The 26,159-nt window shown below is 35.2% G+C and overlaps 1 protein-coding gene across 2 annotated transcripts in view; it reads left to right on the top strand.

The window, feature by feature from the left end:
- Positions 1-25,418, top strand: part of LOC129283401 (uncharacterized) — a 35,035-nt gene extending 9,617 nt beyond the window's left edge. For both annotated transcript variants that reach the window (XM_064115044.1, XM_064115045.1), the window contains exons 2-9: positions 6,143-6,272; positions 12,467-12,572; positions 15,507-15,678; positions 17,233-17,421; positions 18,105-18,349; positions 20,609-20,827; positions 22,152-22,350; positions 22,828-25,418. In XM_064115044.1, coding sequence (XP_063971114.1) covers positions 6,165-6,272; positions 12,467-12,572; positions 15,507-15,678; positions 17,233-17,421; positions 18,105-18,349; positions 20,609-20,827; positions 22,152-22,350; positions 22,828-22,996 — 1,407 coding nt within the window. In that variant the 5' untranslated portion in view covers positions 6,143-6,164 and the 3' untranslated portion in view covers positions 22,997-25,418. The remainder of the gene's footprint in view (positions 1-6,142; positions 6,273-12,466; positions 12,573-15,506; positions 15,679-17,232; positions 17,422-18,104; positions 18,350-20,608; positions 20,828-22,151; positions 22,351-22,827) is intronic.
- The last annotated feature ends 741 nt before the right edge of the window (positions 25,419-26,159 follow it).

Genomic DNA, 26,159 nt, shown 5'->3' with positions numbered 1-26,159 from the left:
CACGAGGTTAATATGTGTCCAACCAATTTTGGGCAGTATTTTTACCCAATGCGGGAAGCATACTGTCCAGTAAGGTTAAAAAATTAAACAGCAATTACTTTAAAATTGGCAAAATTTTTATTACACTGTATAAATGAAAATGCCCAAAAGAGATGCCAAATGTATGTTGGACACATAATTATCATCATGGAGCATTTTTACCCAATATTTTTTAGAGTTTAGGTAATTTTTGCCCATTCAATCTAGTCATGTGTATGCCGCCCTATCTTAACAATTTAGCCGATAAACTTTTAGTTTTTTTTTCTGATTCCCCTTTTTCGTGTTTTTATATTCCTGATAATTCATACCTTTTCTTTTCTGAATTAAAAAAAATGATTATAAACTTGCGTTATAAATTTGATGAATTATGCTGTTACACATGAACCTAACAGTAGTTGTTTAAATAGTTTAAACAAATGTTTGAAATCCTAAACTACAAAGTTTATCTTTTAACATTCAATTCTCAATGAATCAAGCATGGTTGTTTAACTCTAAACTGTTAAACAACTATTGTAAGGTTCATACATGTATAGTAAACAGCGTTGTGAATGTTAAAGATCGTTTTTACTGTATGTAGACCTACAAAATAGATCATGTTTTTTTTATTTTATACGTAAAAATGCCTCGCGTTTTATTTATGGTTATCAAGTTAAAGATTATCAAAGATTTGTAAGGGGGTGAAGCATGCGGGAACACACGGTTTGAACGAAGTAAAATGGTAGGCCTATGCAGAATGAGAAGCTTTTGGAGAAAAAATGGTGACTGAGTCGCCCCCTTTCATGGCCCCCCTTTTTAACCGCGGAAGGCACAGAACCGAGTCGCCTTACTTCTTTTACAGAATTCCCTTACCCATATTCACCCCAAACGATTATCAACCAACTATTAGAATATACAACAAAATAACAATTAAAACTATAATACTTTTTGAAACCACTCTTCAGTACTGGCTTTGATTACCATTCATTAACGGAAAATAAATATTTTTGGATATACGCTTGAATTGACTTTCCTTTCAATAGCCACAGTAATACTCGCAGTTGAATATTTATTTCTAGGTAAACAGATTTGTACTGGTTTTATCCCTATTGTTCAGCACCAAAAAAATGAACAGAAAGTCAATATAACATTTTCGTGAAAAGAAATACATATATACGCTTTGTGATTCCGCGTATATAGAACTTGGCGCCGTTACATGCATATAGAGATTAAAGAACGGAACTAAAAAAAAAGGAGATAAGCAGAGTGCACGCACTGAAAACCTGTATTCATAAAGCCTGGTAAATCATGTGAACTTGCAGGTGCGCTTTAGGTGGTGAAAAGAGAGTTTTGAGAAATGTTTTATATAAAAATGTGAAGAATGTATGTTCACATTTTAAGCTATAGTCTACATATTAGAAATTGATCATTGCTGGTTGAGTTCTGATTTCCCCCCCTTTTTTGATATAGGTTTTTTTTAATTCAAACAGCAATGTTCAATTTCTAACATGTATTGCTTAATGAACACTGTTGCTTAATAGTTTGAACGTGATTTTGTTCAAGCTTTCTTTAAACTCTTAATGAACAAAATTAGGTTCATAACCCTGGTTGTATGAAATGATTACACATCACAGGTCCTATATAGTATTATATAGGTTTCATGACATTTGATCTGGCGACAATTTCTCCGCTCTAAATTCCACACACTAATTGAATGACCAACTTCAACCCTGGGTTTAACACTACACCGTACCCTAAACCTAACCCTAAAACCTATCATAAAATCCTATTGCAACTCTACATCTTAGACGAAATTAAGCGCGGATAATTATCGCAGGAGCAAATGTCGTGTCACCAGTATGTAGGACCTGTATTGTACTGCAGTGTTGTATAACAATACGCATCTTAGTAAGGAATATGCCTCCCTCAGGGATACATTTTACCACCCTTGCTCTTTAGAGTAATAAATCGGCTTAATTCTTTTAGTATACAAATAGTCTCGTTACGATTCCACAAAGTTAGAACATTGTTTGGTTTTTTTTTTCGATTTGTACTTGAATCAAGGACCACTATACTGATGTGTTGTAACATCTAGTGGTTATAAAGATGATTTTAATATTTTGGACAGTCCCGTAGCTGCATGATAATTATTCACCTTTATGATGATAGTGATGTCTGTGTACCCACATTTACATAATAAATTCAACTCATTATAATGTATTGCACTTTTGAGCAAGCGCTATGATAATATGCCTGTATAACAAAAAACTGCTTCTGTTGTATCGAATTATCTCTGATCAAGTGAGAGTATATATATAGTTCTGTACTCGGGTAGTTAAGCCCTCTCACTACCTAGCTCTTGAACAAGTCGATATCCACCCGCATTATTCTTTGAGAACCGCACTTATTCGAGAAACAATATTCTCATCATGATATCAATTGTGTATCGAGGACGACGCGTATACGAGGGACAAGTTCAGTCTTTTTTGTTGTTGAAAATATGACATCCCAAAATGAATAAAAATAAAGATGAATATATAAATGAATGAATGAATAAATGAATGGATAGATAGACAAATAAATACATACATACATAAGTCAATCAATCAATACATGAATGAATGAATGAATGAATGAATTATTGAATAAATTAATGAATGAATTGATTATTGAATAAATGAATGACTTAATGAATGAATGAATGAACGAATGAATGAATGCATGAATGAATTAATAAAATAAATAAATGATGAGGTCGATCGCTAGTCCTGACGTGCGGGCCTATATATAGGCCTTAACTCTGTCAAACATCATGAAGTCAATGAAATGTTTTTATCTATACATATGATCTCTCGAATCATAGATTTTATATTGGCAATTTACAGAATTTGCATGTACACGAAATATAGAGGAACTGACCTCACGCGTTGTCAAAAATCTGAATAATATAAATATCGCAATTCTTTTAAGGCTAAGTTCATCCAAAATTCTAGTTGGTTCAAATAATAAACATGCTGTTCCAGACCAGACCCGGGCTAAGTCGTATTTTTTTTAGTTGATGAATGGCGTGGGCTATTTTGGTGCTGTTTTTATCAGCACCATCATAGTACAGCTCTGCTGGTGCCATGAGCCTAATTACATCAAGAGGGCTAAAGATATTCGTTCGACCCAACCCATTCGAATTTTTTCAATTTGATATTGCTGATTGGCAAAAGTGTATGAATATGATTCAAAATCTAACACTGATTCTAGAAATGGTAACTACTGAACTTCCTTTGCCCAAATTGGGAAGATATATCGATGATTTGGAACTATTTTTTGACTGGCGGAAGAATTGGGGCTATTTTACTGTTTCAGTAAGATGAATTTGATCCCATCATAGTTATCTTCATAAGTGGCGATTTATTTTTAAAATGAGCTGGCTACGATACCCTTCTCTGGTCAGATATGGAATGTCAGATATATATCCTATCCAAAGGTAGTAAACATTCGACCCTCTAATTTCACATTTATTTTTTATGAATTTTTCTTAAGTGCCATTTTAACACACAAGTCTATGGGGAATGTTTTACGCGCGTGACACCTGCTACAGTTACTGAACGCTTGTGCGGGGCCTGAATGGTGCGGACCAAACAATAATGGGAACTGTATACTGAAAACGGTAGCAAAGTCCAATATTTTCTTCTTTAACACCAAGAATTAGCAATTTTTCATCAAACGAGCCCTCACTGATACAGATTTCTCGTCAACAATATAAATCACTTACTGGATCATTTCCTTTTATTGAAATTCTATACTGAACTTCGTACTGATCATTAACTTGATTTGGATTCATGCGCAAGCTCGGTCATGCAGTTTTGGAGCCAAGGTGCAAATGTGTGATTTCACTAAATTTTCAGCATTGATCATGGGCGTACGCAGAAAATGTTTCCGGGGGTGAGACCATGAGGCCAGGGCCCCGTTATGATTGATCCAATCAATCGTAATTCTATGGAAATCCATCAGTGCCATAATTTTTCTACATGAAAATTTGCACAATGTCCTTTGTAACAAAGAGAAGCACATTGATTGTTCAAGGAAACAATGAAAGTATGAATATACATCATATAGATAGAAAATATTTTGAACAAACATGCATAATAGACGTTGACGTTGCTGGCTTTCCATAGTTGTGGTTGATCGGATCAATCATAACTCTTTGTAAGATGGGGCCCATGTCATGGTTCTGGAAGTAGGAGGTTCTGCTGGGGGGGGGGGGGGTGCTGCCTGTGTTTTTCTCCGTATACATCACCTTCTGGAAATCTGCAGGTAGGTATGAAAATAGCAAAATTGTGAAACCCCTTTTAATTCTTTTTTTTTGCTTTTCACATATCTACCAGCACCCTATGTGAACCAAAATCGTTCCCAGGGCCTGGATCAAGTTTGTCATTGGGATGCTTTTTCATTTTTAAATTAAAAGTGAAATTGAAGGAGTTCGTGCACACTTTTGGTAGTCTTGTGAAAATCTTCAGTTAAGATAAAATGTTAGTTTTCAAAATACCTGGCGGAGGGCAATTGCCCCCCCCCCCCTGTGTACGGCCATGACATCAATGGGTTTTCCTTTACATAAGCAAATTGTACTTTCCATTATTCTAACCGATTTAAAAGCTTATGCTTACAGTCACACCAATGAAACCGATTTCAAACCGACCGATGAAATGTCATTGGAAATAACGTATTAGATTTGATCGGTCTGGAGTCGGTTCCATTTGGTGTGACTGTGTGACTGTAACCGAAACCGACCCCAAACCGACCTATGATTATGTCACTGGTAATAACGTAATAGATTTGATCGGTTTGGAGTCGGTTTTGTTGATGTGACTGTAACCGAAACCGACTTTAAACCGAACGATGATAATTGAAAATAGCTTAGATCGGTCTTCAGTCAGTTTCACCATGGACCTACTAGGTCCATGGTTTCACCGCGGTGCACCTGATGTGTGGCTGGCATTACTATTACGTGCTCTTATTTTACTACCAATCACATCACGTATAGTAATTGAAAACAGGAATAGCTCATTCACTACAATGCTCTATTATAGCGGAGGAATGTGGAAATAAATGTTTATTTGAGTTATTCTAATGTAAACAAAAGTTATTTTCATAATTCTGTTGGAGCCAGTTTGGTTTGTCTAATGGACTCCCTGTAAATATTCAGACTTGTACATCCATGTTTAGATTTAAAAACTGTACATAAGCCTTTCAATTTTATTCATCCACATTGTGCTGCACTCAACCCAGGTGAGGTGAATGGGTACCTGGCAGGATTATTTATTCCTTGAAATGCCGAGCGCTAGAAGCTAGCTGCTTGAGCAACAGCCGGGGTGATAATTATCCAAGTCCTTTGGAAGCGCATGAGACTTTATGCATAATGTGTTATGCGCTATACAAGAACTGACTATTATTATTTCATCTTGATTCAATAGCATTTTAACAGTGTTTAGTTTACCATTAATCCACTCTCGATGTTTTGTTGTTAGTAGTTTATTATGTATATACAGTCAATGTATATACCTTTATAACCACCATATACCACATTTTCAATAAATTTCGTCGTAATCTATTTTGTAACGTGTTCTCATCTAAATGTATTTAATTTATACTCTGTAAGTGCAAACTGCATATATTCAATAATTCACTGTTATCATTATTATTAATTTCACTATTTCACATCAGGACCATCTGAATGATTTTTACATAGGGGGTGCTGTGTTTTCTTCAGATAAAAAATGACAAGCATGAAAAAAAGTATTATTTCTCCCAGATCTGTTATTTGGGAGCAATATCCTTCCCCCTTTTTTTATTGGGGGGAGGGGGGGGGGGCTTTTCAACCTGATATCTATGCTGAATAATTCCCCCTGTCCCCCTGAAATAAAATCTTAGCTCCCCCTCTCCCAGAGGCATGTTTCACTTTAAATTATGATTTTTTTTTAATATTTACTTTGTTATCTCTGTTTGTATCAGTCTCCCGACTGTTTTATCGAGGATGCCGAAAAGAATAAATTGAATTGAAATGAATTGTTGCATGAAATTATGTATGAGAAACCCTCTTTTTATTATTTAAATTCTTGCCTTTTGATCACTACAGATTATCGCTTCCATCGACAATCATGGCAAGTGACAAATCGGATTACCCTCTAATTCTTGAAAAAAGGAAATCATATGGAGGTGAAGATTCAAAAGAAAATGAACATATCGAAAACACATCACACTCATCGGTAAGTTTTCCTCAATATTCTTTCATAATATTTGTAATATTTCTACTGATAATATCAACTATAACTGGATGCTCTATTCTATTGTGTACTAGCTTTAAGACTTTACTCAACTTTGCAAATTTAGAAAAGAAAATGGAAAACTTTGACTACCAAATCATGGCAGAATTTGAATTTCAAGAAATTTTTATCTGACTTGAAATCAATATTGATCTTGTTACACGACTATATACACTAAGTAACCAACTAGCTTGTATGAATTTGACTACTAGTACTCGTTGAAAAAAAATGAGCACTTTGTATGGATGTTTCAAAGCCCAAAGATCGATAAAGAAAGTGCATTAAAATAATAATGAATTTGGTATTTTAAGTAGCTGGTTGTTTGTCTTATAAATACTTCACTAATCTTCGTCATATTAGTGTCCTCCTAAATATAGGTTCATAAGCAAGAAAATCCATGAATATCAACGACTTATCAAATGGTCTTAAACATTGCAATGTACTCAAACATTACATTTTAAAAACTGTTTTTTCATGATCTGGACTACCGAGAATATTAGCTAAACAATTACACTGATCAATGGTTAAAAAAAAACAGCATTGAAAACAGAATGCTTGAATATGTAATATAAATATGTTTTGGAAAATAGAATATATTCACGAAAAGAACAGGAGTGTTTTCTGGTTGCAGGGGTTTGGGGGCTTGTCCTCCCCCCTCCTCCATAAATTCATCAAAAAAAAATTCTTTGTGTGTATGTGTGTCATAAATATCATAGTGTAATCGAATAGTAAATAACTTTTTTATTATTATCATTCCCTTATTTTCCTGGTAACATTCCTTTTAGAAAATGGGGAAATGGAATACGTAATAGATGTATACACCGTTTTATTGTAAAGAAAATATAATATATTCTCGCAAAGAACAGAAGTGTTTTCCGGTTATAGGGGTTTGGGGGCTTGCCCTCCCCCCTCCTCCATAAATTCATTAAAAAAAATCTTTGTGTGTATGTGTGTCATAAATATTATAGTGTAATCGAATGATAAATAATTTTTTTAAATTATTATCATTCCATTAATTTTCTGGTAACATTTTCCTTTTATTCTTCTTCTTCTTATTATTATTATTATTTGTTTTGGCGTCACCTGTGCCTGGGAGGCGAAAAGCGAACTGAATCACTGTGACCCGCAGGTCTCTCCTCCCGATATAACTGATTGGGGGGAATGCAGGTGGACCACTACACCGGGGTTTCCCCCTACTCTTATACGAATAGTGCAGTGGGTTCTTAACGTGCAAAGGTGGTGACTCTCCTCTACACGGGGCCTCCATTTAACGTCCTCACCGATTAATCACAATAGTGCCGACATAGACTAATATTATGTCCCCTTTTCAAAGCAATATAACAAAAAGTTCAGCTTGCATTCTTGTTTAGTAAGATACTTTAGTTCTTCGTATGAAAATTTTGAATAAACCTAATTTCGTATAATAAAATACAAAAGAACAAGTGGGGATATGACATCATCAGGCCACCTAATGAATATTCATAAAGACATGCCTAGAACTGTTTCACCAGAATAATGCAAATCTTAAAAAAATTCAATAGCTTCGTTATTTGTTACCCGATTTTGATCAAATGTTCAGCATTTTGCTCTGTGAAATTTACTCTATTTATTGAGATATAAATATCTCCAGCCTGTACCATCCCTTTAAGGGTCTGAATTGCAGCCTACTCATGCCTTGTGTACTGAAGGCCCTCAAAACAGCAAGTTTTGTATGTGCTAGTCTTTGCGTGTAGACACACTTGTTGATCAAAGTTTCAATCAGGGTCTGTGAATGCAGACTACGTCTGGATCGTGATAAGATCCAGAATATCTTTGGAATTTTAATCCATTCATAATAGAATTTTACTCCAAATAAAAAAAATTATCATTGTACTTATATAGCCGTGTATGTTCTTTTGAAATATTTGCATCATATGAACCTGCACAGCAAAAACTGTGGTGTTAACCTGTGTACATAGAGGACCACACCAGTTATTTAACACCGGTGTTAAATTGACAGTGTTAGTTTAACACCTATAGGTGTTATTACAACACGTTTGGTTGTTATATTTACACTCTTTGGTGTTATGTTCAATCTCTATGGTGTAATTTTAACACCTCAGGGTGTGGTCCTCTATTAACACCAACTGGTGTCAGTTTTAACACCACAGTTTTTTTACAGTGTATGAACCTGTCTATATGCGGTGAAAGGGAGTTCGTCCCATCATCTCTGCCAAAAGGATTGGGTAAATTATACCTTCTTTATTTTATTATGAAATAAATGACTTTAAAAAATAGTATTAAACTCGCTCACTAATTTTGAGCTTCCTAAACGTGTAGGATGATTCACCACTAGTTTTTGTCAGTGTATTATATATGTTGTTATTGTTTGGTTTGCTACTTTTGTTTTCTTTTAGAGTATACATTCTTAAAACAGTTGGGCAAAAAATGGCCAACTTGTATCCGACCCTGGGCAATATACTGTCCACACGACTATTGGTTAAAAACCTGCCCAAATTGGGTAATAAAAACTAATAATTTGGTAATAAATTTGCTCAATTGGATAATACATATATAATTATAAATATTTTTACCAACATACATTACCCAACACAGTGGACAGTATGCTGCCCAACAGTTTAAATGTGTAGAAAAATCACTATACCTTTATGATAACTTAACAAAATATTTGTTTGTCGTTTAAATATTTAAATGGCGATTATTATTGCTTATTCACTTCGATTGATGGGTCCTGTTAGCCCCTGTTAACTTCCAAAACTCGTTTATTTCTCCGCTAGTTTAGAACAATGTATATTTCACGCTGCTATGGAGAAGTGAATGTACTTTCAGAGCATTTCAGAACTATTGTTCCGCCATTCATTACAATATGAATACTCTTAATGTTTGGGGAGAAAAGAAATCATAATTTAGTGGCCCATAAATGATACGCCTTTCAGCCCACCAAAAGAAGGGAGTCGACGTGGTTCGGTTTAACTTGGCAACTTGTCAAGGGGTCCATTGCATAAAACTTTTTACCTGAGAAGACTCAGGTTGTTTTTACCGGAGTTTTTGCCCTGTGTTAAAGTCAATGGCAGAAATCAGACTAACCTTAATTTTCAGTTTTTACCAGAGTTTTCTCAGGTAAAAAGTTTTATGCAACAGGCCCCAGGTGGTTGCTTTGAAAAATTACAAAAAACACGTAATTTGGAGTAACCAAACATTTTTTCTGCTTGAATTGTTTTAATGAGAACATTTTAGAACCAGATTCGGTTGCTACACCCCCCGTAAAAAATAGATAGTAAACAAGTTAAATGTTGTCACGGTATGTACAAGGTTATGGTTGCTTTACAAATTTACAAAAGAGCACGTAATTTGGATTAACCAAGTCACGTTTTTCTGCTTGAATTGTTTTAATGCGAACATTTTAGAACCATATTTGGTTGCTGCACCCCCCAAAAAAAAATTGTAAACAAGTTAACTGATGTCACGATATGTTCAAGGTTATGTAAATTTGGGAATTCTGTATTTGTTGAATTATTCATTGGTATATTTAATATAGCTCTTCCATTAAAGTGTGTAAATTTTGGGGACAATACTCAAACGATTACATTTTCCCCTTTTAATATGAAAAATGTCAGATATTTCTGTCTTCTAAGTATAAAATATAACTTATTCTGTTTGAGTTATTTTATGTGATACATATTGCTTTGACCGACATAATCCATGGGAAATTTTTCAAAAAACACCTTCATTGATGAACTGATTGTAGGTGATCGATCATTTAAAGAAAATAATGAAATCGCTAATGAATTAAACAAATATTTTATCAATATTGGACCTTCTTTAACGCAAAATATTACTTCTGATTTCACATGTAATTTTGTGCAATATTTAGATAGAAATGACCAATCTGCCTTGTTTATGCCCATTACTCCAAAAGAAATAATCAATATTGTTTGTAATCTTAAAAATCGATCAAGTACTGGCTTTGATGATATTGATATTTCTATTGTTAAAAGAGTTATTCATATTATTTGTTTTCCGTTAAGCGATATTTTCAATTGTTCGATGTTGACAGGAATTTTTCCTGATAACTTAAAAATTGCCAAAGTTATACCCTTATTTAAAGGCGGTTCTCATGCAAGTTCTAATAATTATCGACCAATTTCTGTGTTACCTGTATTTTCCAAAATATTTGAAAAGTGTATTTATAATCGATTGTTTAAATTCCTTGTTCAGTACAATATTTTATCTAATAGTCAATACGGTTTTCGTCCTGGGTACTCCACATCTTCTGCTTTAGTTGATTTTGTTTGTAAAGTTTGTAAATCACTAGATAACAAGAAAATACTTATTGGATTATTTCTTGATTTAAGCAAAGCTTTTGATACTTTAGATCATTCAATTCTTTTATATAAATTAAATAATTATGGTATACGAGGTGTTCTTTTAGATCTTTTTAAAAGTTATTTGTCAAATCGTATGCAATATGTCTTAGTTAACAATCACAAGTCTGATTTACAGGTCATTGGATGTGGAGTACCCCAGGGATCCATACTTGGCCCGCTTTTGTTTTTAATTTATATGAATGACATTTGTAATTCATCTCGCATTCTTCAATATATACTATTTGCAGATGACACCAGTGTGTTCTTGAGTGATTATAATATCGCAAATCTGATTCTCAATTTTAATAACGAAATCAACAAAATAAATTCATGGCTGATGTCCAATAGATTGGTTTTAAACACTAATAAAACTCATTACATGATTTTTTCTAACAAGATAATTGATTATAATAATATAGTTGTTTCTATGAATGATAACATTATTAATAGATGTACTTCTTTAAAATTTCTGGGTGTGACTATTGATAGTAGGTTATCATTTAATGAACACATTGATGTCATCTGCATGAAAATTTCGAAAAGTATAGGTATCCTAAACAAGTTAAAGTTTTTTCCAAAAAAGATTCTCAAAATGATTTATAATTCCATTATTTCACCGTATTTTCGATATTGTAACATTGCCTGGAGTTCTTGTACTTCATACTCAATGCAACGTTTATACCGGCTACAAAAAAGAGCAGTGAGAATCATCACACATGCCAATTTTCTTGCCCATACCAAGCCGCCGTTTAGTCAGTTAAATTTGTTGAATGTTTATGATTTCTCTGATTATGAAATTGCAATTTTTATGTATTTATGTTACAAAAGCTATATTCCAAACAATATCTCTGAAATATTTTGTTACAATGCCGATTTTCATTCTTATCATACGCGAGGATCTGCAGACTTCCACATACCCAAAATACGCACCTCTTTAGCAAAGAATTGTATTTTTTACAAAGGACCCGTTATCTGGAACAAGTTACCATTTTCTGTTAAATCTAGTCCATCATTAAATGTTTTTAAAAGGAGATATAAAACACAACTTCTCAGTAAATATTCAAATAATGTATGATCAGGTTTTTTTTTTTTTTTTTTTTTTTTTTTTTCTTCTTCTTCTTCTTTCCCCCCCTTTTATGTTTAATGTTTATGTCTGGTATTCAGTATTTATTACATCATGTATTTTACAATATCATATATATATATTCAGTTTCCAGATTTTGTAAAGGTGGCAGCGCTAATAAGGCTTTCCCTTTCTAGTTGCCTCCTCATTCATTTATAAATCATGTACTTTATTTAACTGTTTCCCAGATTTTATCATTGTAATATCTGCAATTTTCCCATGTAATTTATGTAAACTTTGTATGTGCCTTGTATTTGTTTTTATGATGAATGGAATAAATGCTATCAAATCAAATCAAATTAAAATAAATTATCTCAACTTCAAAAGCAACCCCCTCTGTCTCCCCCTAACTCCGATCTCCATCCCTTTTTCTCAATTTCTCTCCCTCCATTCTCTATCTCCTTCCCCTGTCTCTCCCACCACTTTCTCATCCTCTCTCCCCCACCCATTAACCCCATCACTCCTATCCTCTTTCTCTCAATGCCTGTCTGTCTCCCTCTCTAATCTTTTATTCCCTTTATCCCCTCTCTCGTCTTCTCTTCCCTCCCTCCCACCCATCTCTCTCCCTGCTCCTCTATCTATCCATTCCCCATTTCCGCCCGCCCCCCTTTCTCTCTCTCCCACTCTGTCTTTCTGTTTCTCTCCAGCAATTCAGCCATGGCGGTCTTTCGATCATGAGTGCAACAGCCCTCATCAGTGGAAAGATTGCCGGTTTAGGGATCCAGATACTTCCTGGTGCTATTTCACGGACTGGTAGGTATTATATGGTATTATCGGGGGCGGCATGCGTATCCCCCCCCCCCCCCACTAACGATAAGGGGTAACTCTGCTTTGGAGGCTTTAAATCAGATAACAAACCTTGGACGTGTATTTTTTCAGAGTCTTACCTCATTTAAAAAAAAAGAAGATAAATTTGAAAAAAAAATCGTTCAAGGCGAGACTCAACTTGCGTCAATGGTCTTGACTGCAGTAAACTCATGATAGCGCATCGTTTTACCGATCCTGTCACATCTGGGGCTATTTTCATATTGCCATTACGGCAAATACCATGGCAACAGGGCTCAGCAGCCAATCAAAATCAAGGTTACCATGGTAGTTGCCATAATGGCAGTTGCATCTCTTAATGAAACGGGCTCCAGTTGAGCTGACGCGGGCGATATCTAGGTGGGGGGGGGGGGGGGGGGGCTTTCCCTCTAGACCCCCCTTTTTTGCTTGACAAAGTTTTGAACCGATAATAAGTGTCCCCTCTATGTGGTAAATTATCCTGGAATCCGGGACTGGGTCATAAATTATAACCACTTATTTTAGGGGCAGGAAAGAAATAAAGAAATAGTGTCTGTGACAAAAATTTGGGCAGGAATGACAAATATTATTTTGGTCAATGGATAAAAACATGTAATCTCAATAATTTTGAGGAATATTCATACATTTTATTATTGTTAATTTGATCTTTTTCAAACGAAAAGTCCATCAAGTAGACTTAATATTCGGAGTCGTTGTATTTCGCTTTTTTTATGGTTACATGATTATTTTTGTTTTAAATATCGTAGAAATCTAAATCTCTTTGAAAAGGAAATCATATCACAATCGGTTTTACAGTAAAATGACGTACAAATAAATTCGTAGTTATCTAAAGGAGCGTAGTTCTCAAAAATGATATATTTATCAACCAATATTTAGTCCCACAATCTGCATCACGGGAGTAATTAATCTAGATCAGCATTTGTTAGATCACATTATGGGACATGTATTATTGTGATTTGGGTAATAAAATGCTTCCATGCATTCCTTTGTATTAGAAAGTCAAAAGGGGCTGTCATTTTGCCTCCGACGAAGATTCTGCTAGGATCGAAAGCTTAGGCCCCTTTTTACTTTCTAATTTACTCCATTGGCTCTCTTTTATTAGATAAGCAGTTTTCAGCAGCTTCTTTTTGCCATTCCTTTGTATCGATGAGAGTGCTTGGGGCAGCTATAAATAGGTGCAATACTACATAGCAAATGAAGCCTATTTTTATTCAAACACTTGAATATTGATGCCGCTTTTTAGACGAAATACGGCTTAACACTTTTAATAACACACTAATTTTTCTCCGAAAGAGGTCCCATAACTCATTCTAAGTTGGGGGCCAAATCAGAAAATAAGGGTTTCATTCGACCATCTTAACAAACTACGTAGACCATGCTTATTTTCACGTTTAAAGAATAACATAAAGAGCAATACTGAAGAGGTCTGTCTCGAATAATTTGCTGTAAAACCATAAAATCCAAAATGGCCGCCGTCATTTTTTTTTTTTTAGTTAAGTTTGAATTTTCGTACAAATAATTTAACAAAACCCCTAACCGACACACAAAAAAGGCTGTGGTGAAAGGAGCAAAAAATTATACATATATATATATATATATATAATTGTGAGCGAGCGAGGAAAAACTTGACATTTTAAATATTAAAAAAATCAAATTTTGTAATAGATTTGGACATAATATTCAGAAATTATTTCACCCTTCTCTCTTTCCTTTTTTTTTCTTGGTCTTCAAAAAATTGGACGCCATTGCAATTATCTACATTTGCCACTCCCCACCCATTTGTAGTAAATGGGTACTTGGTAGGAAGGAATTCCCTGAGTGCTCGAGCTCATTAGGGTAGCCGTGTCGGGGTAATAGCATGCAGCGCTTAGAAACATTGTATTAAGCGCTATACAAAATTAATGTTCTATATAGTTATAATAATAATACTAACAAAATAAATAATAATGATATCATTATTATTATCATTATTATTATTAATTTGGAGCAGTAGTAGCAGCAGTAGCAGTAGCAGTAGCAGTATAGTTGTAGTAGTAATAGTATTGTTAGTAATAGTAATAGCAGTAAAAGTAGTAGTATTAGTAGTAGAAGTAGTAGAAATAGTAGAAGTAGTAGTAGTAGTAGTAGTAGTAGTAGTAGTAGTAGTAGTAGTAGTAGTAGTAGTAGCATTAGTAGGATTGGTAGTAAAGGTAGTAGAAGTATTCGTAGAAGTAGTATAGTAGCAGCGCAGAAGTAGTAGTAGTAGTAGCAGTAATAGAAGTAGTATAGTAGCAGTATAGATATAGTAGTAATAGTAGTAGCAGTAGAAGTAGTAGTATCAGTAGTAGAAGTAGAAGTAGTAGTAGCAGCAGCAGCTGTAGTAGTAGCAGCAGTAGAAGCAGTAGTAGTAGTAGCAGTAGTAGTAGTAGTAGTAGTAGTAGTAGTAGTAGTAGTAGTAATAGGAGTAGTAGTCGTAATAGTAGAAGTAGTAGCAGTAGAAGCATTAGTAGGATTGGTAGTAGTAGTAATAGTAGTAGTAGTAGTAGAAGTAGTAGTAGTAGTAGTAGTAGCAGCAGCAGTTGCAGCAGCAGCAGCAGCAGTAGTAGTAGTAGTAGTAGTAGTGGTAATAGTAGTAGTACTAATACTAGTAGAAGTAGCACCAAGCTTTCTTTGACGATACTGAGCAGGGGCATTGAAATGATTTTGAAAGTGGTGGTGGTGGTGGGGGGGGGGGGGGTAACATGCATTGAAATTTTAAAAAAATAACAAAAGAAATTATGTTTTCTTTGAATTCCGATCTTGCTTTTGAAAAAAAAGGAGTGGCGTGGGTGGAATGAGCCCCCAGCCCTTACAGCTTCCACTCCCCTGTTAAATCAATACATTTTCTTTTATTTTCCATATTAGGTGTATGGGGTCTTATGGTGGCCATTGTTGCCTTGCTTCTGTCGGCTTTCTCAGGGACATTGCTATCGAAGAGTTGGATTATCTTACGACATAGATTTTCTAAATACAGAACAGAAATCCATCGATATCCCTACCCAGCCCTCGCCTACGAGGGCTATGGAATATGGGGCAGGTGAGATCATTTTCTTTTATCTTTTTTTCAATCGATTAAAAAAAAAATCAGATTACATTTTGTTTAACACAAACCAATCATGGTTATTGATAATACCTCGGTCACATTTGCTCTACGGCGGCCGAACGGCAAGTCGAAAACAGCCGATTTAAAATGTTTTGTACCAGCTACATAATAGTGGGATTTGAATAAAAATGAATTAAACGGCTGTTTTCGATACGACCGCCGTAGAGCAAATGTGACCGAGGTATTAGCCTTAAGAGGATTAACTTGTTAACTTGTTAATTTTTTTTTTCGAAAGCAGAATTTGAAATGTGGCGTTTACCAGCAATAAGCTCTTCTGCCTAGTTCTTACGGGAGTTACCATAAACAGAAATAAGAGAGAAAATTGCTATTATGGAATGGGAGGTATACCACATATTTTCTGTATTGTGTACTAAATGTATACTAAAAATAGTTTTTTAATAATAAGTAGAAATAATTGACTGTCAAAAGTATTGTTTGACGGTGGAATGAATAAGATTGAAATCGGAAAGTAAGAAAGAAATGGTTGAGAGTGAAAAGTTGAAATGGGGTGAAATCTTTCACAGCACTGGATATTTATACAAGGGCCTGTTGCATAAAAAGTTACTTTAATTGTAACCTTGTCTTCCATTGGTAACTACCATGGTAACAATGCCCAATAGCCAATCAGAATAGAGGATTTCAGGGAAGTAACCGTTGGATAGCAAGATACATTGATAGTAACTTTTGTTCAGTTGGTCCCAGAGTGGTGATTCAAGTAAAAATTTACTTTTCTTCCAATTGACATTTCATCTATTTTTCATGTGAAGCATACGAAATCAATTTTAGTTCAAAACAATGAATATGAATACAATATACAAAAGGGGTGAGTTTTAACATCAAGTACATTTTTCTTTTTAAATTTCATTCAAGCTATCTAAAATCCACCAAAGCCACCATTACCAAGGATATATCTCTCACGTTATAAATTTATTTACTTCCTGATTTGTATTCGATAATTAGATAACTTATGTATATTGCATTATGCTACACCTTCTTTTTGTTAAATCTCAATTCGTCATTTCTCTTTGTATATATAGATGTATATATTTATAATAATTGGAAATCTATGTATTGATGTATTACTGATTTATACGACATACAGTTATGAATGTTTTTGTTTATGTTATCATTGTATATCGTTTAAAACAAAATATTCATGCCATATGAATGAAGTTTGTTAATAAATTAAAAATTTACTAAATTCAAAATACAATATCTAACTTATGTATAAACCCAAAAAGCAGGGGCCTGTGTCAGGGTACGCCTGTAAAACTATTCGACTAAACAAAAGAGCTGTAAGAGAAGGGAAAGGAAAGGAAGGCAAGAGAAAAGAGAATAAAAGAGCTAGAGAGTTGAACAAGTAGAAGAAGAACGGGCATGGAGTACTTTTTATTTGGAAGCAGTCGAGTTTTGACTCCTTATTTGATATTTTTATATCGCGCTGACCCATTCTTTTCGTCTATCTTATATATATATTGTTTTAATCAGGCGGATAGCATCTGTTCTCCTTTATCTGTACGGTGTCGCGATCTGTACGACGGGATTGCTAATCCTAGCAGATAATCTCGATGTATTACTCAATCTCGTCGGAGTACGTCTGACAGTATGCTCGTACTTGCCCATCGTAGCAGTGTGTGTCTGCCCTTTCCTCTGGATGGGAACCCCGAAGGATTTCTGGTGAGTGGATCCCCTGGGTTGATCCCAACCAAGTCAGCATCTTTGTAAGGGGAGTTGTGGGCATTGGCGGCGGAAGCCAGAAATTTTTTGACAAGCCAAAAACACACAAAAAAGGGTTATCAACCACTAAATTTCATGGAGGGACCACCAAAAGTTTTTCGACAAGCAAAAAAAAAAAAGAAGGTTATCAACAAAAAATTTAGGGGGGGACACGTCCCCCCCCCCCGCTTCCGCCGCCTATGGTTGTGGGCAGGGGTTCACTTCGTCCAATATATATTTAGATTGATGATTGTTTTATTTTGACTATCTTATAAACTCTGAGATTGATAGCAAGTACAAGTGAAAAGGAGCAAAACGGAGGGGTAAAAAGAAAACAAGAGAAAAGGTCAGGGGGATAAGGAAACAAAAAGGGAGGGAAACAATAGGATAAGATGGAAATATCGAAGAAGAGGATGGAAATATAGAAGAAGAAAGGAAAGGGACAGAGAATACGAATGGGGGTAAATAGAACAATGCTTACTTTTGTAATATTAAGATGATACGTGGAGTAACGAATGATATGAAAAGAAACAAAAAGGGTCTTAATATGTTAATTTAAAATACTGCCTTGATATCTTCTCTTTTCTATATTTATGTCTTGTTGATTTAATCTTGTTGAATATCAATATTTACACCACCCCTAGGTTTGCAGGTTACTTCGCCGTCATCACTGCGACGACGGCCGGTGGGTTCCTGTTCATCGGAGCCCTGCTCGACCACGATTACTACTCCAACCTCGACAACCACGGCGGAGTCGAAACCGCAGAGGTTTTGTCGTCGATGGGCGACATCATATTCGCGTACGCGGGACAATCGGTGTATCCCACAGTGCAACACGATATGCGTAATCCGGAAGATTTCACGACCAGTGTATTGCTTGGTTACGCAGGTACGCATGAAAATTCTGGTTTCTTTTGATTTACTAAGGATAATATAAAAAATACATTTATATCGCGCATTGACTTAACATTTCAATGCACTTTGAAATAATAAACATCTGAAAACCATTTGGTTACGCAGGTACGCATGAAAATTTTGGTTTCTTTAAATTTGCTACTGATAATATGAACAAATAAAAAATTACATTTATAGAGCGCATTGAATTAACATTTCAATGCACTTTAAAATAATAAACATCTGACAACTATTTTGTTACGCAGGTACGCATGGAAATTTTGGTTTCTTTCAATTTACTAAGGATAATAAAAGAAAAAAAATCATATTTATGTAAAACATTGAATTCACATTTCAATGCACTTTAAAATAGTAAACATCTGAAAACTATTTGGTTACGCAGGTACGCATGAGAATTTTGGTTTCTTTTAATTTTCTACGGATAATAAAACAAAAATGAAAAAAAAAACATTTATATAGCGCATTGACTTAACATTTCAATGCACTTTGAAATAATAAACATCTGAAAACTATTTGGTTACGCAGGTACGCATGAAAATTTTGGTTTCTTTTAATTTAATAAGGATAATAATAATAAAAAATAACATTTATATAGCGCATTGAGTTAACATTTCAATGCACTTTAAAATAATAAACATCTGAAAACTATTTGGTTACACAGGTACGCATGAAAATTTTGGTTTCTTTAAATATACTAAGGATAATATAAAACATAAAAAATTACATTTATATGACGCATTGAATTAACATTTCAATGCACTTTGAAATAATAAACTTCTGAAAACTCAATGTCTTATTCTGCCTGATTGAATTTCAGAACGCAGAAAACCCAAGAAAATTAACCGGTAAACATTTCAAACGAGATAATAGGCTGTGTGTGGGACCGAAAGTGTGTTTTTTTTTCGCTTGAAGATGGTTCTAGAAATTAGGTTGTTGTGTTCCAAGATATAGTGTTAATTATAATTATATGGTGTAACATTTTGAGATAATTATGACCGTGCTTCGTTTGTTTGTCTGTTCATTTAATTCATATATGGTAAAAATAAACCTGCTCTAAGCCTTCATGCTGTTTTTCAGCAATCTTGTAAAACATAATACACATATAACATAAAACACAGAACGAATTTATACGTTACTGAATAATAAAAGCAAAACGAAGTACGGGTCGGTAAGAATAAAACATTTCATTGTATTATTTCACCCACGCACATACACCCACACATACGCACCCCCACACACGCCCTCTCCCACCCACCCTTACACACACACACACACACACATCCTTCACATTCTCACCCACCCACCCATACCATCACACACACATCCCCACACACCCTTGCACATTAATGGGAAGCGTTAACATGGATTCATCAGTTTTCATTATGAATGAATAAACAAGAGATACATATGAAATTATCAGTTATGAAATTACTTTTGCTGCTCATCAAATTGTTTTATATCTACCGAAGACAACATACACCATAAAACGGCATTATTTTACCCACGCACATACATCCACACACACTAAAACCCACATACTCGCACCCACACACACGCATTCTCCACACACTCTCACCCACACACTCATACCATCACACACACATCCCCAAACACACCCGTATGTTAATGGGGGAGATTTAACATTCAGCTTTCATTATGAACGAATTAACAATTATTAAAAGATAAACATGGAATAACTCGTTATCAAATTACTTTTGTTGCCCATCAAATATTGTTTCATATCTACCGAAGACAACATACACTGTGAAACCTACGGTGTTATAATAAACACCATTCAGTGTTGCGACATTGTACTACCCTCAGGTGTTGAAAATGCACCATGCACTTTGAATATACGGTGTCAACTGACTAATAGAAGGGTGCATCTTTTGGGTTATACACGTTTCATTCGTTCATAATTATGTATATTCAAACTGAATAGTCATGAAACATGTGTGAGTGTGTTGCGCGCGTGTGTGCGTGCGTGCGGGGACGGGTGCACGCTTGTGTAAAATCATGTAATGAACTAACGGTACTTAACTTTGCTTGTATTATTCAAAGATAAACTTTTCTCGTTTGCTTTTTATATGCATATGTATATATGAAAAAAGGCCTGGCGACTGAAAGCGGTTTTTTTAACCCTATTCCAATACAAATATGATAAATAAAACAAACTCAATACATATTTGAATCAGTAATCATGGATAATCTTTGCTTCTCTTGTCCAATACAGTTATAGCAATTATTTATTTTCCGGTCACCGTAACGTGCCTCCTCATCTACGGTGAGACTTTTCAAGCGGTCGGGGCAGTAAACATCCTGGACATTGTGACGTCACATTTCATCACCGTACCCTTCATAATTCTAATAATGTGTTATACGATACCAGTCATCATCATCACCTCGAATCCCTTCTTCCAAGATGCTGAAGATTTGTTCAATATTCCTTACGGTAGGTTCACATTCATTAATTTACAGTGCGTCCCACAAAAAACGAAACCGAGATTTATCGATGATTTATTATACCTTAATCACAAATGCAATAGACAAATGACCTACCATTGTAAAGCTTAGAATCTTTTCTTTTATCTGAAATTACTTGGATTATTTTTCATTCACGCATAAGTGAGCAAAAACAATTTGAAGAGGGGATACCAAAAACTCATTTGGCGGGCTGTATCTGGGATTCAAAACGAAAACCAAATTTTTAAAAAGTTTAATATCTGCTCTTTAATTTGATACCTCAATTACAGTAAATGGTCAAGAAATAACAAAGTTCTGGTTATTTGAAATAAGGCTTGAATTTCAATAATTTCATAAAATGAAGAGGTTTTACATGCTAGCGTTCAAACTCACTCGGCACTCCGTTTTGTTGACGATCAGCCATGCATTAAGTCTTTTGTTAACCGTGCGATAGCTTCTGTGGGAAACCGGTGAAAACACGTTTATTTAATGAAATTATGGAAATACAAGCATTGTTTCGAGGGAACATAACTTTTTTACTTCTGGACCAGGTATCAAATAAAAGAGCAGATATTGAACTTTTTAGGCATGTGATTTTCTTTTTGAAATTCAGATACCCCCGGCAAATGAGTTTTTGGTATCCTTTCTTCAAATTGTTTTTGCTCACTCATGCGTGAATGAGGAATAATCTAAGTAATATCAGATGAAAGAAGAGATTCTAAGCTTTACATTGATAGGTCATTTGTCTGTTTTATTTATGATTAAGTTATGATAAATCATCGCTAAATCTCGGTTTCGTTTTTTGTGGGACGCACTGTATAGACATACATTGTGTCAGGATCCGCGGAACGATTTGAAAAGTGTGTGTGTGTGAATAGGGGGGGGGGGGGCTGAACATGCCAAAAATATATTTTGGTGGTCGTTTCCATGTTCTGAAAAAGTGTCGGGGTCGAAGGTACCAGCCCTCACGGGTTCGCGGCCCCTGGGATAGGCTGTGCCGCCTTGATAAGGAAGACTGAAAACTCATTGAAGATTCTTATTTCGTGCCCCAATACCCCAAATGGTACATAGATTAAAATCATGTAGGATGAATACCTGTAACAAATGGGGGGGGGGGGGTGAATGCCCCTTCTATCCCCCCCCCCCAAAAAAAAAAAAAAAAAGACAAGACATACAAACAAAAAAGTGAAAAAAATATCGATCTGGTGATATACGAATTTTGACATTTTTGTAGATGTTAGCTTGTGATCCCTATATTTTTTCCCGCTTCATAACTATTCAGGCCGATTCATTTCTCTCTATTTCTCTTGCAGAATTCACGTGGAAACGCTGCTTACTGCGTTCGTTGTATGTGCTCTTTCTACTCGTCATCGCCACGACTTTCCCGCACTTTACGACCTTTCTACCGCTGGTTGGTGGTCCGCTCGTAGCAGTCGTTAATTTCATTCTTCCCATTGTCATATACGCAAAACTTGTTAGTCTCGAACCCCCAGCCGTTGCACCCGAGAGTATGTAAGTATAAAACTTTCTCAACGCCGTTTCTTCTTCTTCTTCCAGAGTAAATGCTGCTTCAAGATGATGAAGATAAACACACTGGTTGTGTGTGTATGTATGGAACTTTGTTCAAAGAGAAAAGACAATAGTTTATTCGTTAATTTTGACCTGTTATTATAATTGTCGAACAAAAGTTTTCGGAACAGTGGGTTAAAATGAATTCGTTTTGTTGGGATTTTTTTAAAGTGAAAAACGTGTTTTATGGGTAATATTCACAAAGTATTTATTAAAATGTACACAGCATTATTCCCGAGCGTATATTCTCTAACAATATTATTATACGCATTCTCTTTGAACCCTTGATAACAACAATTATCCTGTAACAATGTCATAGAATTAAATATTTCACACATAAATTGGTATTGTATCGATTCGACCACAACATGGCACAGTCATTTACTTTCTTAAATGTTTTCTTATTCATCTCAATTACAGTATTCCCGCGTGTTTAACCAACACTTGTCACGTGACTATTGTGATCGTTGCAATCGTTGGAGCAGGGATGTCGTCTGGTACAGCCCTCTATCGTCTCATCATGCACCACAACGACGTTTATCTACCTTGCTATGCTAATATAAGTTCCTACTATAACTATGAAATGTAAAGAAGGCCAGTATATCACCGTTAATATGTTGGGTATAACAGATGAAGAGAGTTCCAAGTTTTGTGGAAAAGGGACCAGGAATGTAATAGCTTTGAAAATGTATGACCGTTGATCGGAATCGCCATCATACTCGCTGAGTGCATGTGGTAGAGCGGCTCCCTCGTGAGGGTTTCCATGACATTTGCTCCGGCGACAATTGCTCCGCTGCAAATTCCACACATTAATGGAATGACAAACTTAACCCTCAAATCCCATTGCAACCATATTCTTAGACGAAATAAGGCCGGAGCAATTGTCGCCGAAGCAATGAGCGGTGATGGTTTGTGTGTTCGTTCCTCGGCCAAACCAAAGTCATGCCAAAGACTTAAAAAGGGACCTTCTTGTTAAGCTGTCGAGAAGAAAGGGAGGAGTAGAAGAAGAAGGGGAAGGAGAAGAAGAAGAAGAAGGAAGAGGAGAAGGGGAAGGGAAAGAAGAAGAAGAACAACAAGAAGAAGGAGGAGGAGAAGAAGAAGAAAATAAAAAGAGGTGAAGAGGAAGGAAAAAGAAGGAGGAGAAGAAGAAGAACAGGGAGGAAAGGAGGAGTATAGGAGGAGGAGAAGAAGAAGAAGGAGGAGGAGGAGGAGAAGAAGGGGAAGGGGAAGAATAAGAACAAGGAGGAGGAGAAGAAGAAGAAGAAAATAAAAAGAGGTGAAGAGGAAGGAAAAAGAAGGAGGAGAGGAAGGAAAAAGAAGGAGGAGGAGAAGAAGAGGGGGAAGAAGAACGAGGAGGAGGAGGAGAAAAAGAAGAAGAAGGAGGAGGAGGAGGAGGATGAGAAAAATGGAGGAGAGGAAGGAGGTGAAGGAGAAGAGGAGGAGGAAGGGAGAAGGAGAAAAAGAAGAATAAGTAGGATGAGGAAGAGCCTATAGAAGGAGAAGAAGATAAAGGAAAATAAGAAATAAGCAGAATGAGGAAAAGAAGTATATAAAGATAGACAAGGAGGAGTAGGAACAGACGAAGGAGCAGGAGAAGAGGAATGAATCTGAAATTTCATCTCATATCTGCACCCTGATACATTATGATCCGCGGAATGAATTTCAAGCCTCCGTCTTGCGATTTCATAATATTCATAACCTAGTCTTGTCCGTATTTCATCAAACTTTATTTTGTTCATGAAATTAGTGTGCTTCTGATAAAGGGTGTACAAATTTTGTGGAGATCGGTCTCAGGTCATTCAATGCATATTGTTATAATATAGAGTATATAAATCTATATAATGTACTCTTACATTTTATTGCAATGAAACAAATGAGGTATATTTGTTGCCGTTTTAAAACCGACTTTGAATTTTATCTTATATTTTATTAATAAATTTCATGCAGTCGAATGTAAATTTACGTGCAAATACAGGTACATCTCTTTTTTTGGGACAAAATTGCAATACAGATAGGAATGACTTAAGTTGGCGTAATTTCATTCATTGACTGTTTGATTGTATTTATTCTTTTCCATTTCGACTTGAAACAAAATCTACAATTTTAAAGCAACAAAAATATGATATACAGACATGCAAAACAAGCACTGGAAGGAATGCACATCACCAGAGATATTTATAAACACATATATTGATAATAAAAATAAATCAAGGCTCAAATTTATCACGTTAAAAATCAATTCAGTAAAAATTACTATATGAAAGGCTTAGCTGTGTGTAACTATGCTCGCTATGTTTGACCAGTTTCTTGTCCTGTTTGACTCGAACAAAGTCATTTCTGACTAGAAAAAAATGGTTTGTACAAAATTATACTCACTGTCGATATTTTTTGGTAGACGTACGAGGTAGTTTTGAAACACTTTTAACACGCCCGATGGGTAATTTGGGCTTCTTAAAAAAGGTACTAGTAATTATAGTCACGACTGTGTAACTTCAACAGTGGATATTAGTTAAAACAAATTTTCTCAATGATATCAAAATTTTAACTGAAACTTTATTCAGATCATCCCCGACCATTTTTTAAGTGCATGTGCATGATAAAGGAGTTTCTTACATAATAGTAATGTCGTTATTGTTTGAATGTTTTAAGATAGTAAAGTTGAACTGAATTGATCTGAAATATAGGAATTTCTATAAATATCAATCAAAGTTATATATCTGCAAAAAAAATTCTGATTGGTTATATAAAGTTGTAATAATAATAAGATAATTTTACTTTATTGTGTAGAGCTCAATACATCGCACGGCACCATTTAAGGTTATTAGCATGATATATAATGAGGGTGATATGCGGATTGTTGTTTAAAACTTGGTAATATTTGCTGCAAAATGAAAATTATTTTTTTAGGGAAATAATCAGTATAAAGAATAATCATTTATTGTAACACTTGGTATCATTCTCACATGTGTGTGTGAGAAGAAAATTAAAAAATGAAAATGATGATCATTGGTATATTTCTTTGTATTATTGTCATTTTATTTTGCATCTAATTAAGTTCTTTTCCGGGGGGGGGCACTTCCATTGACGAGTGGATACCATGCGCGACCAAAGAAACGCGTGACTCAAGATTGGGCACTTTGCCGTACGTAACGTAATAAGGGTGTCAAAAATACTAAAATACTGAAAAAGGGTATATATTTTGCAAGGAAAGCTACGTGTTTACGGTAAAAATTTGCGAGGGTATAAAAAAAGTACTGATTGATTGATTGCATTTATTCTTTTTCATTCCAAAATTCAACAAAAAGTTACACAAAAAAAATGTAAGGCAAAACACAAAAATATAATATACTAAAATGTTTTATAAAGGATGTACTTTTTGCCCCAACACTTTTTGTTTAAAGTACGATGATTTGCGCGAGGGGGCGAGGTGTGGGATCGAGGTGGGGTCGTACTAAACCCAATGATGTAGGTAAAGGTATAAAACCGACTTTTTCCGTGACATATAACAATTAAAATATCGCTGTATACTTGTTTAGGGGTTCAATTCAGGGAATACTTGCCATGGGTATCGTTTTGTTCCCAATACTTGTTAAGGGTAAGGTTTCACACGCCATACTTGTTAAGGGGTGCATTTTCAGAATATGGAAAATACTTGTTTAGGGTGCATTTCGAGACCCCATGGTCGCGCATGGTATCCACTCGTCAATGGAAGTGCCCCCCTGGGGTTCTTAAGTTATATCAATCCCTTCTCA

This window comes from Lytechinus pictus, unplaced genomic scaffold (genome assembly GCF_037042905.1).
Source record: "Lytechinus pictus isolate F3 Inbred unplaced genomic scaffold, Lp3.0 scaffold_20, whole genome shotgun sequence".
Lineage (NCBI taxonomy): Eukaryota > Metazoa > Echinodermata > Echinoidea > Temnopleuroida > Toxopneustidae > Lytechinus > Lytechinus pictus.
This window is presented reverse-complemented; position numbering and strand designations above follow the sequence as displayed.